The 19,033-nt window shown below is 40.4% G+C and overlaps 1 protein-coding gene across 1 annotated transcript in view; it reads left to right on the forward strand.

Moving 5' to 3' along the window:
- Window positions 1–19,033, forward strand: part of TTC29 (tetratricopeptide repeat domain 29) — a 233,915-nt gene that overhangs the window by 49,562 nt on the left and 165,320 nt on the right. Inside the window, exon 6 of the mRNA XM_047799227.1 lies at window positions 424–609. Coding sequence (XP_047655183.1) covers window positions 424–609 — 186 coding nt within the window. The remainder of the gene's footprint in view (window positions 1–423; window positions 610–19,033) is intronic.

The raw sequence follows: 19,033 nt of genomic DNA on the forward strand, positions 1-19,033 counted from the left end.
CCTTCATTTATCTTTTTGCCATGGTTAAGAAACTTTCTTTTGCTGGAATCCCTAAATACTTTGCAAATCTTCAATGGGAAAACTACTTGATGATACCACCTCCCTCATTTCTTCCAAAAGAATTGATCGCATTGTTTTTTGTCTTACATAAAGACTAGTGTTTCAACCAGAGAGTATGTCAATTTCTAACATGTTTTGCTCTTTCCGAAAGATTTTTGTTTTTCCCATACACACATCCTTTAATTAATGTAACTATTTTAATAGTTAAAACACGTTAATTTTTGCATTTCTATTTTTTAAATAGTTAATCATGCTTTTAAAGAAAAACAGAAAATAAATGTTACTCTATTGGTTTGCCATTTGAAGGGATGTACCTTGAGACATTTTTCTAATGCACTTTATAATGTTTTTCTCTCTTTGAAGAATACTTTGAAGAGGTCTATAATAACTTGTATGCTCTGGCCTGTTACTTCAATAATTCTGAAGACAAGTGGGTAAGGAACCACTTCTACGAACGATGTTTTAAGATTGCTCAACTCATCAAAGTTGATGGTGGGAAGAAGGAAGCAGAGGCGCACGCACACATGGGGCTTCTCTTTGAGGAAGAAGGTGAGTGGCTGTTTGCCAGGCTGCCCTGGGGGCTTTGCAGGATCCTGAGTCCAGGCTACCAGAAGGCACATGGTGGTTGAGCAAAAATCTGAGGCTTGGTTTAAGACTGTAAGTTATTGATATTAAAAAGCAAAGGGCTGTGACTTATAGAATCACCTTCCTCCGTGTTGCTACAGTCCTACCTCTGCTGAGCGCTCAGCCTGAGGCTTCCAGCAGCATCATCACCAAGAAAAAGCATCTTCCCCCACATCCTTCATCCACATACTGCTGCACCATTTTGAATTGTTTTTCTCTTCTTACAAACCTCTTTGGTCATTTTAACTTGACTTCCCATATATAAAAACAGGGAAAAGGAAGGCACACTTCATGATTTTCCTAACATCCCAAGTCCCCCATATAATCTGTATGACTCAGATACTACCCCGTTGTTAGTTTCTGAGGTAAGTGTTCCTTTAAAAATAATGTCATACTTAATAATGTTATCTTAAAACAAGCCAAAATCTGAAACAACAAAAAATCATCAGAAACGTATTTTATATGGTGGTTTGATAAAGATTTCAAATAGAAGTTTAAGAATTTAAATCACTTATGGAAGGATAGTGAACAGATGCTATGCAGATCAAATATGTGGGAAGATGAAAATATTTTATCAGAAATAATTCTCTTTCTTCCCTCAGAGCACTGTCTCACTTTGCACAAGAGTTTTGACTTTGGCAAAAGAGTCAAATTAGAAATTATTTATTATCTTGTGGCTAGAATTGCAATAGGACTTCGAGAAAGGGAAGGGAGAAGGGACGTTGTGCTTCAAGAAGTTGCCGATTGTAACCTACAGCATGGAAGGTGCTGGAACTTGGCCCTTAGTCAAGGACTCTCTTGAGTGATAGACAAAGAAGAGCAGAGGAATTTAAAGAAGGGAGAGATTGAAGTTCCCATTGTGGCTCAGTGGGTTAATAACTTAACTAGTATCCGTGAGGATACGAGTATGATCCCTGGCCCCAGTCAGTGGGTTGAGGATCTGGCGTTCCCATGAGCTGTAGTGTGGGTCGCAGACATGGCTTGGATCCCACGTTGCTATGGCTGTGGTGTAGGCTGTCAGATTCAACCCCTAGCCTGGGAACTTCCATATGCCACAGGTGCGGCCCTAAAAAAGCAAAAATAAAATAAAATAAAATAAAATAAAATAAAATAAAATAAAGATCATACAGACAGACTAGATCCAAGAAGGCATAATGGAGTCAGAAGGGACTGATGGGGGACTTGGAAAATGGGTGGAATGTAGGCAGGTAAAGAAACAGGAGGAGTTCCTGTTGTGTCTCAGTGGGTTAGGAACCCGACTGGTGTCCAGAAGGGTGAGGGTTCGATCCTTGGCATCAATCCATAAGTTGATCCGGCATTGTGGTGAGCCACAGCATGGTTAAGGATCTGGCACTGTGGTGAGCCACAGCATGGTTCGCAGATGTAGTGGCTTGGATCCCGCATTGCTGTGACTGTGACATAGGCCAGCAGCTGCAGCTCTGATTCAACCCCTAGTCTGGGAAATTCCGTATGCTGCAGGTGTGGCTCTAAAAAGAAAAGAAAAGGAAACAGGAATATATTCTGTAAGAGGGAACTACATACACTAAAGCATAATTAGAGAAGCTGGTAAGAGGAACAACTTGGTTAAAGTGAAAAGTCGCTTTCTGCGCAGCGATGGGGACTGAGTGTGGAAAGGCACACTAGGAACCTGCCAGAATTCAGAGGCTGGGCTTCCACACCTTCAGGCTAAGGAAAGGAGTGTGATCGAAGTCTGGCTGTGATGTGCCTGTGGGAAGAGGGAAGAGGAAAGGGGGGTGGTTAGGAAGCTGCTGTGCTAATTTAACCCTGAAGGAACAATCCAAAAGCATTTAAGAGAATGTATTTAAGCATACCCACAGCAGTACAATTTATGGTACCTCAACACAGGGGATTAGTTTAATACATTAAGCAACACCCATGCCACAGATTTCTGTGCAGTCATGAAATTACAAATTTAGAGCAAAATCCATTTACTCAACAAATATTTATTTAGAGCCTAGTGCCTGGGGATAACACCGTTAACAAAACAGACAGAATCTTTGCCCTCATGGCACTAACATTCTACTGGGAAAAACAGGTCTTAACTGCTAATAACTATATACTATAGGGTTATAGAGTAAATGCTCTGATGAAAAATAGAACAGGGCAAAGGGGTAGGTAGTAGTTGCTACTTTCCATAAGGTGTTCACCTATTAAAAGGTGAGACATGAATAAAATGAGAGCATAAGCCTTGTGGAAATCTGAAGAAGACCTTCTTGAGAGAGGACATAGGAAGTGCAAAGGCCCTGAGGCAAGTGCGTGCTAAGCATCCCCAAGGACCAGCACGGCCCCTGTGTCTGGAGCTCAGTGAGCAAGGTTGGGGGTGGAAGGAGAGGACCTAAGTTTAGACCAGGATGGTTGTGATCATACTGGGGCTTGTAGGCCAAGCTGAGGACTTTGGATCTTATTCTAAATTACATAGGAAATCTCAAACATATATTGATTTGAGAAAATGCTCAGAATACATTAAATAGAAAATAAGATACAAAACACAATGTAAAATATAGTTATTTTGGTATATATTTTACACCAACAGGTTAAGAGTGGTTATTTTTTAATTTGCGGATCATAGCAGATTATGGAATTATGCACTGAGGAGTTATTACTTACTGAGAAGTTACTTGTTTAAATTTTTAGCCTATTATTAAAAGTAGAGTTCAGTTGTTCAGTTTATAAAAATGGAATAAATTCTTGTTCAAGTAAAATTCAAGGTAGAATCCTTGCTTAAGTTTTTTTAAATTATTACTCTCATTTCATAGATGAGGTAAATACTTTTTTAAGCTTTTAGAAACTAACTTCATTTTGAAGATGAGGAAACTGTGGCACAAAGAAATTAACTGGGTTAATAGTGGAGCTAGTGTTAACTCAGCTGGCTTCAGAGCAACTATTGCTCAATGCAAACCAAAAATTTCTTTGTTTTCATGATGTGCCAGTTATGAAAATTCCTTAAGATTATATGCAAAGACACATTTGAGCGGTTTTTTGTTCTTATGTTTTGAACATCCCCCAGTTGAAAAGAATAAGAGTTGTTTTTCCTTTTGTTTCATTTTTATAATTGGAACCATCAGATTCTCTAATTATGATAAATCAAATTACAGAATTGTCAGTTACTGGCTCCAAAAAAAGAAGTCATGAAAGAAATAAGAAATAACATATGAAAATGAGGACTGAAGAAGCCAGGCAGGGCTACACTGCTGAAAATTTAAGAGCAAATAGCTCTCATAGACATATTCTGAATTTTTCTGTAAATTTCATTTTGGATTTTTAAATTTTCATTCAATTTTTAAAACATTTATTGCAGTTAAAAAAAAACAATTTAGCGTCCTAGCTATGTGTAAGTTTACAGTTTAATGGTGCTAAGTTTATTCACACTGTCGTACCACTGGTCTCTAGAACCCTATCAACTTGTGAAACTAGGAGTCGATATTCATTACGCAACAACTCCCAATTTCCATCTCCTTCTGATGTTTTTAAATCTGAATATACTTCTATTGGAGGATTTATTCGTTGCTTCTACTCATTATTTATATGCATTTTTCTATTCATTCATCTACCCATTCACTCATTCAACAAATATTGAAGAGCTTACTAAGGGTTACGATGGTTAACAACCATGCACCATGTTGTTTTAGTGGCTGAAAGTGAGGATGAACTTGGGGAGGTGATCAGGATGGCACTGCTGGGAAATTATATGGTGAGGTCAATGGCTTGCTTACATTTAGATGCCCCACCCTAGGAGTTCCCATTGCAGCTCAGCAGTAATGAACCCAACTAGAATCCATGTGGATGCGGGTTCAATCCCTGGCCTTGCTCAGTGGATTAAGGATCTGATGTTGCTGTGACCTGTGGTGTATATCTCAGATGTGACTCAGATCCCCTGTTGCTATGGCTGTGGTATAGGCTGGCAGGTAGCCGGTGGTAGCCTACACCAGGACCCCTAGCCTGAGAACTTCCATGTCCCACAAGTGCAACCCCGGAAAAAAAAAAAAAAAAACACACAATAATGCCCCACCCTATAGCATGATAAAATGAATGCATAGTCCATAATGAATAGAATATTTTGGTTATGAAACCATTTAAAGTTAGATTGTGTTATTTTGTTTTTCAACCACTTTCTAAAAGATCTAAACTATTTTTCTATGCCCTTAATTAGTTCATTGGCTACAAGAACCATGCCTTTATTGCTTGATGGATAAAATGACTGAGTTGATATTAATGAAAGTTCTAGAGATTGACTTTGAGTGTTTGATGTACTTAACCATGGTGAAAATTATTTTGTAATCTTGGGTAGAATTTTCATGAGAAATGTAAATTAGGACTACTTAAAATATGTGGCTAGAATGCATGAGAACTCTCCTGAATATGGGGGTCCCCCTGAGGTGATGATGGCGTAGCTTCCGCATATCTGATCTGATTGGTCCAGACAAGCCCCACAGATGGAGGCCCACAGCAACAGCTAGGCGGCAGCTGTGCTCAGGGGCAGGTGGCAGCCTCCTGGTTCCAGGGGTGCCCATTCAGGTTAAAGCAGGATACCAGCCGGCAGACGGCAAAGGGCAGGTTGTCAGGGCCCAGCAAAGCAGGCTGGAGTCCAGGGCATGGCTCCAGCACCCTTAGGGAACCAGAGAGCAAATGAATATGAGCAGAAACCATGTCACAGGGGCTGGACATTAGCACACTTGTGGCCAGAGCCCCTTGGCCAGTGTCTAGCACAGGGTCTAGTCCCCACTGCTGCCAAAGAATGGGGCTCCAGTATATGGCATGGCCTGGCTTTCATTGGCTCAAGGACTGGCAGGCTTATTCTTCAGGCCAAATATCTGCTAGGGTAGCAGGATAGCAGCATGACTATGGTCTGACAAGCATTTGTAGCAAGTCAGTGACTGTATCATCTTCCATAATTGTGACCTTTTTGGAAGGACAAATGGACAAGCAGCATTCACGCCACATCTGCAGAGCCCTGGAGAAAGTGTGCAGACACTCAGGTGGTGGGAAATGTACCCATGCATTCTAGAGCAGCACACAGAGGTCTGGCAGGGCCAGGTGTCAAGACCCTGAGAGAGAGAGGGCTTTTTAGAAGACATGATTTGGAGAAACACTGGCTTCCCCCAGATATAGTCTGTGGCCAGGGCAACAAAAATGATGGTGTGGTAGAGCCTTAACTTCAGTCCTTTCTTGCCAGGTCAGCATTCAGGGGTTGGGTCAGGGGTCCAGGGTCCAAGCCTTGCAGTGTCAGCTTTATTGATGGGGAGCAAACCAGTGGCAGGGTTGACAACATTGGCATTCATAGTTGAGCAAGCATCATCACCCTTCACCTTCCTCCCTTCCACTGATTTAGGATCTGAGCCCAAGCCTTGCCTTTGACCAAATAAATAGACTTAGCACTGAGACTAGCTGGTTTCCATGGAGACTTGTAGGAGGCGAGTCTCTTTTCTAGGGGGCTAGCCTGGATGCATTAGTATTGGTCATGGTAACCCTTGATTTCTGTCACTCTTTTTGTTCTGTCCCTTCTCCCTCACTTCAAAGAGGGGTGGCTTCTAAGTATCACCTGTCACTCTGTCATCAATACATTCCATTTCAATCCATGTGGGCTAGGAGTCTAGAGCTTGCTGTGGGAGACCAGGAGGATAGTTAGAAGTACATGTTGGGTGACAATCCTGGGTGCTGATCATTTTCCCTGAGAACAGGTGGGGAGTGGGGCAGGGACTGTTGTAGGAAGAGCTTAGGAAGAACGCATCTTCCAGTTCCAAAGGCTTTCATCTGTGCCTTTCCCTCAGGGATGAGTAAAGGCTAACCCAGATCTACAGCCCTGAGCCCAATTCTGCCAATGACTGAGGAGGAACTTCTGAAGAAGGGTCGTCCTGGTTGGCTTGCTCAGTTTAGGGTCTAGAATTCGTTGTTGACAGTCAGTTTTTTGGACAGCTTCTAGATGGTGCATCTCAGTGTGGTTTGCCAGGGGCCAGAAGGAACCTGGAGCAGGGTAGTGTTGTAAAGATACATTGGAATGGCTCCCCCTTCCCCTGATGCATCCAGTGGTGAAAGGCAGATCCAGCAACAGATTTCTGGAGGAGGCCACCATTATACGGGTCAGGTCTTCGTCTTCTAGGGAGAAATAACATTTGGAAGCCCACTTATCCTGTCTTGCTGATGACCAGCCCCTCCCTAATCATTCTCCAGCCATTTTTAGTGACCATGGGGAAGGTGGCCCCTTTCATCTTTTTTTGCATGAATTTTATGAGGGGCAGTAGTACAGCTTTCCTTTCATTGAAGTATCCACTGCATCCTAGGCAACTTCCTTCAATATCACAGGGAAAAAAAAAAAAAAAGAATTTTATCAATCACTGAGAGTCTTAACCCCATAGGTTTCTCACTGCTAAGGATTTTTCAAGGCTAGTTCCTGCTAATGGTCGCAAACCAGCCATCCTCTCCTGAAAGGTGACCACAATATCACTGGCAGACTCTTCCCACTCCTGCCTTGTTCTTTGATCTAGTTCCAGTTCTGTGAATTGCTTCCAGAAGGCCATGTTATTGGCCTGGAGAGATGCCCGGTTTGCTGGGACAACTGCCACGCTAACAAAGTAATTGGTCAGCAGCACTCACAGCAGGCCTGCTAGAGCAGCATTTCTCTGAGAAAACTCAGAGAGACAGGAGTGGGAGCAGGTGTGCTGGTCTCCCACGGCCTTTGCATTGGATGCTGGATGTTTAGGGAAGTATTGTGGACCAGACACAATAGCAAAGGAACATGGCAAAACCGTAACACAAGTTCTATCCTACCAGCCAGCGCAGCAATCATCATTTGATGCAGGATCACCAGCCTCTTCCCTCCATGATCTGCATATGGGAGATGAAGGGGAGGGGCAGGGGCTGAGGTCTTTGTCTGGTAATTGCAGTCTTAGGATATGACACACAAATAGCAAGGTTTGCCACATAGGTGCCATAATTTGGGGAACACCAGCTCCTCCTCTGTCTAGGGTCTAAGCCTTCGTAATAAGTCAGGATTGATTGCCCTAGAAGCACTGCAAACTGGTTTTCTTGGAACTTTGCTGGAATCCATCTTCTCTTCTAAGAAACCAGCCTTCAAGGTGTCAGACAAGTTAACCCTTATTTTGTAAATCTTTAAGTTCTGTGTAAGGAGTGCTGTTAACATAAAGAGACTAGGGTCAGATTATAGACATGGAAGTGCTGTCCTTTAAGAACTAGGACAAAGGTAGAACCATGAGCAAGACTAGAAGCTTCAAAACAAGCTCTACCATCAAGGACTAGATATTTAAGGAGTTCCCTGTGTAGCTCAGCAGTAATGAACCTGATTAGTGTCTGTGAGGGTTCGGGTTTGATCCCTGGCCCCACTGAGTGGATTAAGGATCCAGCATTGCCATGAGCTGGGATGTAGGTCATGGATGCAACTCGGATCCCATGTTGCTGTGGCTGTGGCATAGGCTGGCAGCTGCAGCTCCAGTTTGACCTCTAGGTGCGGCCCGAAAAAGAAAAAGAAAAAAAAAAAAAAAAAAGACTAGCTATTTTAAGAAATGGATCAAGGTGAAATAGAACCAGTCAGTTAAAGTAAAAGAAGGTCAAATTTTCATCCTAGAAGAATGCCTGCTAGACACTGTAAATGAGGGAGTGCTCTTCCTACCAACTGCCCACCAAATGTAGGTAGAAACAGGTGGATTCTACCAGCTCGACATGGCCAGTGAGCAGAGCCAAGGGCAGACTGTTCGCTCTGCTCACCTTTAAATACCTGGACCAAATAGACTGCTCCTAATTGAGAGATGTAGAAAATACAAGGAAAACAAAGCATTAATCTGAAGAACAATCATGTATGCGATAATTTAACGAAATTCTCAGTGTCTTCAGAAAGATACAAGTAGAAGACAGAACATTTAAGGATAGAACCAAGTGAGATGATGATGAGCCCCAGATGAAATAAGGAAGGCTTTTAATAAAAGCTGTTGGAAGAATTAAAATATAGAGTAGAAGTAAAGAGGAAGCTTGGCATAATGGAATATTGTATCAGTGATTTTGGAAGGCAAACTTGAGAAACATTTCCCCAAAATGCAGATGAAAGACTAAAAAGTAAAAACAATGATGTTATAAATATGGGAGTTTCTGAGGTATATAGACGATAACCGAAATGAAAGCAATAACCAAAGACATTTTAAGAACGCTACCTTGACCCTAAAAAGTTCTGATACTAAGATTGAAATAGCTCTTCCTACTCCAGTCAGAATATAAGGAAAAATCTATAACTAGATAAACTCTTGGGAATTTTTTGAATGCTCAGATTAAGACAGACTCCCACCTGTACCCAAAGAGAAAATTCAGATTGCCTGCACTGGAACAAAAGTTAAATAAGAAGTGAAGAGGGAAGGAGAGAGGTCCCCTCATGGAAACACTGGAGTAGAATCCCCTTCAGCAGAAACAAACTCTATGAGATTTGACATGTACTTAAAGAAAAAAAAATTGTTTATTAAAGACCTCGTGTAATTAAAGATAAACTAAAACTGGGAATTACTGGGAACAGATATAACAGATTAGCATCACTATTATATTAAAAAAAAATTACCAAAAAAATTACGCAAAGAAAAAACACTAGAACACCAGCAGAAGAAATTCAACCAGGTAATAAAACATGAGTAAAAGCCAATATTGATAATTAAAAAAAAAAAACACAAATTAAAGCCATAAAGATATGCCACTTTCCCCTATAATTAAATCAAGCATCTATTGTGCTTCTACTATGTGCAAGATATTAAGATAAGTGCTGGGGATATATGGCCAAAAAAGATATTTATGGCCCCTTGATTCAGAGTTTACATTTCAGTGGAAGAGATGAGTCAGTAATCTGACAATTACACTAAGGTGAGAGACTGTGCCGATAGGATAGGTAGAGAATGCACCAAGTTCAAATGTGTAGGAATAAACATTGTCTATTTATTTGTTGAAGGTAGTTTTTAATACTTGTGAAATTTTGAAAAGTTAAGCATGTCTTTCACATTGCTGGTGATAGGTTAAATTAGCCTGACATTTCTAGCAGATAATTTGGGACTAATATCAAGAGTTTAAAATATGTCCCTATCCTTTAACCTGCTATTCTATGTCTAGGAAATAGTCAGCTATGAAGACAAAGATTTACATGAAGACATATGATATCTTTATGTATGTATTATTTGTTATGATAAAAATAAGTGGAAATGATCGAAATGTCCTCCATCAGTAGGGTAATAATCAGTTGTGATAATTACACATGATAAACTCTTATCCAGCCCATCAAAATGCTGTTTTCCAATGACTGTAATCATAAGAGCTACCATTTATGGAGCACTGTGTGTCAGTCATGGTAAAAATGCTAGTTTTGGCCAGTGGTCTATGAGCAGTCACTTCCAGACTGAAGCTTGAAGGAACAGACATGAGTCCTCCCTACCCTCTCTGTCTTTTGCCTTGAATTTATGTTCAGATGGTGAAACCATGAGGTGGAAACAACCTGGTTCCCTAAATGGGCACTTGGAGGGGAACTGCCCTGGAAAGTCACCCCAACCCTCAATGGACTTCTTGTAAGAAAATTACTTTGTCTAAGCCCCTGGGATTTTCAGGTCTATTTACTACCAAGGTGTAGCCTAATCTAATTTCGATTCCATCTCTAACACTTATGAGCCTTATTTCTAAAGGGGAAGATCTTGATTTCTATGAGTGGTTTTGGCTATTTGAAAATTTCACACTATAGCTTCCCTTGGGGCTGTGATATCTAATGTCCTTGTGCTTCTCTAGAATCTCCCATTTTAACATTTTTAGACAGTTTATGAGTCTCTCAATTTATTAATATAACTCAGTCTTCCAAAAATTCCATTTCTATTTTTCATATAGAAAAAAATAAATGCAGCTTACTTTTTTTGTAATATGTCTCTGTATTGTTTGAATATAATAGGTGTGCAACATATTTATGCTCCAAAAAATAAAAATACATAACTTTGAAAGCTCGCTGATACAGAATGATTCCATCCCAGGTCCACATGCAATAGGGTTTTACTTGCTATCCAGGGTCCTCAATTATGTCAAGAACCCATGATTATCTCTAAATCCAGGATGAAGTTTTGGGCCCTTTGGCTGATCCATTCTTGGAGTGTTTCCATCTGGTGCAAGAGACTCAGTACCTGATCATGGGTCTTGGAATTGGGGTCCCAAATGTGAGCTCTCTGACTCAGCTCTGGACTCCTCATTCCCCTCCCTGAAGTCTTCTGGAAGCTCCCTCCATGCGAACTCAGTAACTCAGCATAGAAGAAGCAACCATAAGAGCAAAGGTCAAAGGTGCAGGCATGGTCGTTATGGTTGTCACCATTAAAAAATGCTCAGAGATACCTCAGAAACTTGTCCAAAGAAAGCACTGAACAAATTTAACAGATTCTCTAGATGCCTTATCTGAAAAAAATCAGGACTGTCTGGTCTGCTACGCCCAAGATAACCCACCCTGAAAACATCTCTACCATTCAGTGGCACTTGAACCATCATCTCAAGTAACTCATACAACGAGAAACATCTAGACATCTGTGGACATTCCCGGAACAGGCTTCCACTGCTGAAGAAGAGCCTTAGAGAGAGACAGAGGTGTGTACCTGTAGATCCCCACCGCGAGCACACAGATAATCGTGCTGACTGTGCTGCAGTACTGCTCTGCCTACAATGGGAACGTTTGGTGGCCTCAAACTGTGTCACTAGAGCGGCTCAAAATAAAAAAAAAGTCCTGTACCCCAGGTTAATGGGCTTCTACATCCTTTTATTTTTATCTTCCAGTTGCCCCAGTCTTGGGGCCTTGATGCTGCATGGGATGGTTGCATTCCCGACCTGTTTTCATATAGCAACAAATATGATTGTTACCATGGACTTAGACAACATTCTTATGAGGATGCCGAGATCTCAGCGTTCTCCTGTGGTGCACAGGGTTAAGGATCCAGCACAGCAGTGCTCGGGTGTATTGGCTTGGGTCGCTGCTGCGGTGTGTGTTGGATCCCTGGCTCAGGAACTTCCACTTACCATGAGTGCAGCCAAAACAAAGAAGAGATAGGGAGCGAATGCTCGATATGCACACATCCTGCCCCCAAAGCAGAAGTAGTAACACTCCCTAAATCATAGGCTGTCATCACAAGAAAAGAGGCTGAGGGTTATGTGCTACCTGAAGTTCCATAGCCTTTCTTTCCCACCTAGAAAGCACATTGGAATTCAAATGAGTAGGACTTTTTTTTAAATGGATAATGACAAAGCAGCGTTATATATTAAAAAAAAAAAGTAAACCATTCAAAAACTTTGGTTGTTTATTATTATAAAAATTATTGGCAGCATGTCTTAGAATTGATCGGGACACACTCTTCCTCAATACAGTTTAGGGTAGAGTTTCGGGCTTCATTCAATCCATCCATCCCAAAATTTGACTAATAAACTTCTGAGACCCTTTTCATCGTTGTCAACATCAGTCTGGCCTTCTTCCCTCTCACCTTCTCTCCTGTATCTCTCTGTGTATACCCCATGTTTTCAAATCCATTGTCGACAAGACTATGGGACCCCATCCTTCATTAGATGACTCTTCCAGTGGATCCCTCAGAAAGTAAAGGAGCTCTCCAAACTCGACCCTGTCTTCTCTCTGCTTTGAGCTCAGATTTGCCACTGGCTTGGGCTTCTGCTCGCACCTCCCTTGTAACTTTGGCTGTGATTCTAGTTATCCCTGTGCTTGGCGGGGTTAGCCTTTCTTATACCTAGCCTGCAGTGTCTTGTCATGGAGTCACACATGCTTGCACTGTTTTGCTTTGCTCCCCCAGTGTTGGTGCTGACTGTGTTTTAGTAACTACATAGCTAAGACAAGGCAAGTATTATATGTGGTGCTGGGACTTTTTGCTTTCTCATTTGAAAGAAAAATTTCTTTTTTTATTGTTTTTTTTTTTTTTTTAGGGCCTCACTCACGGCACATGAAGTTTCCCAGTCTAGGGCTCTAATTGGAGATACAGCTGCCAGCCTACGCCACAAACACAGAAACGCAGGATCCTAGCCGCATCTGCAACCTACAGCACAGCTCATGACAACGCTGGTTCTTAACCCACTGAGCAAGGCCAAGGATCGAAGTCGCAACCTCACGGCTCTTAGTCGGATTTGTTTCCACTGCACCATGATGGGAACTCCTGAAAGAAAAATTTCAATCATACCTGTTATGGTTGAATTATGGACCCTACCCCAAAGATATTGACATCTTAACCTCTGGTATCTGTGAATGAGACCTTATTTGGAAATAGGATCTTTGCAGACCATCAAGTTAAGATGAGGTTCTTAGGGTAGACTCTGATCCAGTATGACTGGTGTCTTTATAAAAAGGGGAAATTTGGGCACAAAGAGAGACATGAGGGAAGATGATGTGAAGACATAGGGGCAACCATCTACAAGCCAGAGAACACCTGCTACCAAAGCTGGGAGGGAGGCACTGAACAGAGTCTCCCCCTGGCCCCAGGCCTCAGAAGGAACCAGTCCTACCAACCCATACCTTGATTTTGGACTTCCAGCCTCTAGATCTGTGAGTGAACAGAATCTGTTTAAGCCATCCAGTTTGTGGTACTCTGTTATGGCAGCCTCAGGAAACTAATACAATATTCTATATAGCATCAGTGATCTACCTTCCTTCCTTCCTTCTTTCCTTCCTTCTTTCCTTCCTTCCTTCCTTCCTTCCTTCCTTCCTTCCTTCCTTCCTTCCTTCCTTCCTTCCTTCCTTCCTTCCTTCCTTTCACTTTTTAGGGCCACACCTGTGGCATGTGGAAGTTCCCAGGCTAAGGGTCGAATCAGAGCTGTAACTGCAGGCCTATGCCACAGCCACAGCCATGCCAGATCCGAGCTGCGACTGCAACCTACACCACACCTCACAGCAATAGCAGATCCTTTACCCACTGAGCGAGGCTAGGGATCAAACCCACATCCTTATGGATCCAAGTTGGGTTCATTAACTGCTGAGCTACGAAGGGAATTCCAGTGATTTTTCTTAACTAAAAAAAAAAGGGGGGGGGAGTGTTATTTTAGGAAAAATTAAAGGAGTATAATAATGGTGGAGTGATATGATTTGGCACATGAATAATGTAATGTTTTTTCACTTTAAACTCTGGCTAGAAAAACATTTATCGTGGGTTGTGATCAACTAAATACTATTTAAAATAATATAAGAAGATTTTTTTTTAAAACTCCTTAATATCTAATATAAACAATCACTTCCTAGGGTTTTGCCTTTTTACCATATTCTGTATTCCATTATAAAAATCATTTCATTTGGTAAACATTTTTGTTCTTCAGCATTTGAAATGAAATTTATCATCACAGTGTTCAGGTCTCAAAAAAAGGTTGTGATACAATTATATCATCAAAGATTTTAATATTGTCAAAGATGCCACATCAAAATGGATAGGAATTTCATAGTAATTTCTTATTTGTCATGGAATAATGTTTGCCAGTTTATTAGAAAAACAGCCTTAATAACTAAAAGAAATGCAAAGGATATATCAGTTTTTAGTGTGGTATTTTATTTTCTCTTTCATATTATTAAAAATTAATAGAGATGTAAGCGCTGTTGAGAGGATTTAAAACCCATCAAATACACAAAATCTCAACTGAGGGGACCCCAGAGAAGGGCACCAGTGATGTGGAATGGCAGGAGACTTATTTTGCATTATATGCCATTTCGTGCTACTAGAATTGGTTTACCTTATGCATGTGTGATTTTTTAATTGGGGGGAAATAGCTAATTTTAAAAATTTCATTGGAAGGACAGAAGATTTTTACAGTTGCTAAAAAATAATGGTGAGGATTAAAGAACTAATACAGATCCAAGCACAGTATTAACTATATAGAAAAGCAGGGAGACATGTTAATTATTGATTGGTTTTTCAGATAACAAGGGAAGCCCAAATCTGCAGGGATACTAGAAATATGGGACAAAAGCTTTAGTAAAGATATAAATTGGAAGCCTCCATATTCATACATAGGAGTTAAATTAGTGATGGCTGATAGGAACTGGGTGACTGCCTTGGTCTCTCTACTTAACCTATAATGGCATTTGAGGATCAGGCTAGAGATGAAATCTAGCAGAGCAAAGATTATTTGATCAGGCAATAACTTACAAAAACTTCTAATTGTTGATATAAATATCAAATAATTATGATTATTTTGTCAGGCAATAACTTACAATAACTCATTTGACACTGCCTTTTGCTGGGTAACTGGTTAGTGTATCTTGGTAAGTTAGTGTATCTTGGTAAGTTATGTAAGACTGTGCTCACCTATTCTCTAAAATGAGGGAATGGGAACAGGTGCTCTTTGTTCTGAGTTGACATCCAGCTCTGATTTCTATGGTCACTTAACTGGTCATGGAAAGATCATTTCTTAAACTGTCAAGTCTACTCTTCATTTAGAACATCAAGCATACCTGGAGGGGGAGACCTTTCTCCAAGAAAAACTTCCCTGATGCCTGTCCAAGTGGTAGGATGACTTTTGTGTGTGCAATAGGTGCTTAGCAAGTGCATATTCTCTTGGTCTCAAAAGCTTGAAGTTTTTCTGCCTGTGCCTGTTGTTCCACTTGGATGCTGGGCTAACTGCTTCCAAATGCAGAAATTCTTTGAAGGGCAGTAGCTTGAGTGGGAAATAGAAGAAGAGAAGAATTGTTCTCTGGTGATTAATTTTGTAAGTGTCCATGATTCCTGCAGTTGATGTTCAAGAAAGCATGCTATAAAGGCACTAAGGGTCAGAAAAAAATCCTTTCTATGGACACACAGGTAGATATGGATTTAGGAAATCATAAAATAGTTCTCAATTGTTTAAAACTTGGTTGGGAGGGAAATTATGTGGTTCAGTTCTTTTAGATGAGTGAATTTTTTAGCCATATTGAGTCTTAGAAGACATCTATTCCAGATGCTAATTTATTCAGTGAGGAAGCTGAAACAGAGTAATGAAACAATTTTGCCATGGCCACATTGTTTATTAGTAGCAGGTGCAAAACTGGGTTCTAAGTTCCACATCCATGTCACACTCAACACAGATACACATGAACTATCTCTATATGTGCATGGCTCTTCAAACTGATTTAACTAACATTTAGGCAGACATAGAACAAATCAGATAGATCTATGATGCACATAATGGCAGTCATGTATAGAAAGGTGTATTAGTCATTGTAGATATAGAGAGAGTAGATTTTCTCATGAATGAGTTAGGTGATATTATTCACATTTCAGATTTGCAGAAAAAAAGGATTCTTAGAGGTCAAATGACAACTAAAACATGTCAGAGCCAAGGGAGGCCCCTGTGTCTTCAGATGCTCAGTGTCTTTCTGTTACCAGAATCCGAGTTCTTGTTCACGGAGCCAAAGAATGAACTTTGCAAATGCACACAGGTAGCAAGCAAAAGACTTTATTATAGAAAAGCAAAAGCTCTCAGCACAGATACTGAGAAGGGGAAGAAGCGTTCCCCCTCTAATTTTCTAAGCGGGGGTTATCTCTTAAAGACAGGAGTACCAATGTGGGGTCCAGATATCTGTTCTTTTTCCCATTGGTCTTGACCAGGTTACCTATATCAGTTCTTGTCCAATAGGGGTCTTAGAGGTACATATGCCCCATAAGTTTTATGGGTTCATTGTTCTTCTTTTCCCTAGACCAGGAGTCACCATTCCTCTCATTCCTTGTCTATCAAGTTGAGGAGTGGGTTAGAGATTAACGTCCACCTGGACAGAAAACAGATATACTCCCTGGAATAAACAAGGCCAGTGGGTATATTACTCCCTGGAGCCCTTAAGTCACGGATGTTAATCAATGACCATATCAAAGAATATATAGAAGCCCATGTTCCTACACTAAGTACCTGAATTATTATTCTGCCTCACTTCCTGCTACCCAACACCACCTCGCTATACAAAGGTTGGCTCAGCAGACACCTCACGAAGTTGACCTTCTGGGTTTATTTTTCCTTGATGTATTTTTATTTATTTATTTTTGTCATTTTGTCTTTTAGGGCCGTACCCACCGCATATGGAAGTTCCCAGGCTAGGGGTCCAATTGGAGCTGTAGCCACCGGCCTCCACCACAGCCTGCAGCAACACCAGATCTGAGCCACGTTTGCGACCTACACCACAGCTCACAGCAATGCCAGATCCTTAACCCACTGAGTGAGGCCAGGGATCAAACCTGCGTCCTCATGGATGCTAGTCAGGTTCATTAACCACTGATCCACAATGCGAACTCCAATGTTTAATTTAAATTGTGACAAGAAAAGTCTTCTAAGGAAAAAAAAAAACTAGCCCTCACAAAATTATGCCTTAAAAAGTTGTGTCTCCTTTTTTGTCCTTTGTCATTTCCTTTGCCAACTCGTCCAGCCATTTGCCTCCATGGTCCTTCTCCAGCCCTGCTTCTCCAGTTGTATGCAGTGCTCACTGAGAATCCCGTCCCATTGTGGGGACCTCCACTACTGTTTGAACCTATCCAGATTCTGCATTTAAAGGGTGGTTCTCTGAGAAACCTAAATCCATAAAGGCTAGTACAGGAGAGCAGGCCTGCCAGACATGGAGAGCAAAAGGGAAGAGAAAAGGATTAGCACAGTGGTGAGTGGGGACAGAAGGCATGGGTGGCTCTATAACAGTGCTTTTCATCATGTGGCGAAATCCATGTATGAGTTAGGCCGTCCAGTCATGTGGGTGGGATAACCTAGAACAGAGGGGCTGGAAGAGGGGAAGATTTAGGAGCTCTGGAGACTGGTAAGCAGAATAGTCTGGTTTGCTGGCTAAATAGATGGAAAAGGCTGACTTTCAGACATTACAGCAGAAGAGACACTATTCAGATCTAAGACAGGGTATCAGAGAAAGGAGAAAGAATAACTTTATATGCAGCATATGTTAAAAAGAATTAGTAGCTGTATTCTGTGTAAAGTATACACCAGTTGGTAAGGAACATGTTAAGATCACTGTAATTAAAAGAAAAAGGATACAAACAGATAACTTGCCCAAAAGAGGAAATATGATATGTAATTAATATATAGGAAAATAACTAGCTTCTCTAAAAATCAGTTTGAATAATTATGAAATGCCACTTAATACTTCTTAAAATATGAAAACAAAGCAAATCCTGGTTCCTTAAAATAATACTTCTGTGTATTGTTAGTGATAATATGAATCATTTAGATGGTTTTGGGAAGTAAATATGGCAATGCGTAGCAACTATAAATTTTCCATACATCTTTATCCATTAATTTCACTTCTAGAAATTAAAAATATAAATATAGAAAAATGCATGAAGGTGTTAATTTAAACATCATTTGTAATGGAGAAATAGTTTAAATATCAAAGCACCAGACAGATGATTAAAGTATACATCCCCCAAAACAATATTTTGCAACTTTTTCTAATGCAGTTATGAAAATATTTAATATGGAGAGTATCTCTAATAAAATAATTTAGATAAGGAAAATAATTATAGGGATCTCTTTATAACTGTAAAAATTGTGTGTGGACAGAAAAAGAGTAGAATGATATTTGACCAAAATAAAAACATTTTGATTGATTGATAGTGTCATTGTTAGGCATTTTTAAGATGTTTTTCCCTGTAATGTTTCATTCATGCTGATGTTATATTTTTGCCCATAAGATAAGTAAAACATATATTGCATTATACTTTTGCTAAACATCACCTTTGTGTTTTACTTAATTGTATTTTCAAAATTCTTCTGTGTTTTGGGTCAGTATTAGGGTTACTGATCATCCTGCTTTGCCTAAGGCTGTGGGTGTTCCTGGGACTCAAGATTTTTGGGGTCAGAACAAAAAAAAAATAGGAGTTCCCATCCTGGCTCAGCAGTTAACAAATCTGACTAGCATCCATGAGGACGCAGGTTTGATTCCTGGCCTTGCTCAGGGAGTTAATGATCCTGTGTTGCTGAGAGCTGTGGTGTAGGTTGCAGACGCAGCTTGGATCCTGCGTTGCTGTGGCTGTGGTGTAGGCTACAGCTCCAATTGGACCCCTAGCCTGGGAACCATATACCGTGGGTGTGGCTCTAAAAAGAGCAAAAAAAAAAAAAGACCAAAAAAAAAATAGTCCCAACAACCCTGGAGGAATTTGTCATCCTAAATATGGTGAACACTAAAATTTTTCTTCTGTCTTTCTAAGCTGGGTATTTTATTCATGCACCAAACAGTGGTGAGACAATAATGTCTTTGTTATTTGCTATTAATAGATTTTGACATAATAATGGTTATTTTTGGTTTAAATGACTCATTTTCTATTTAAATTGCTATCATATTTTAAAATTTATAACAATGAACCTCCATTACCTACAGAATACTGCA

This window comes from Phacochoerus africanus, chromosome 10 (genome assembly GCF_016906955.1).
Source record: "Phacochoerus africanus isolate WHEZ1 chromosome 10, ROS_Pafr_v1, whole genome shotgun sequence".
NCBI classification, from domain to species: domain Eukaryota; kingdom Metazoa; phylum Chordata; class Mammalia; order Artiodactyla; family Suidae; genus Phacochoerus; species Phacochoerus africanus.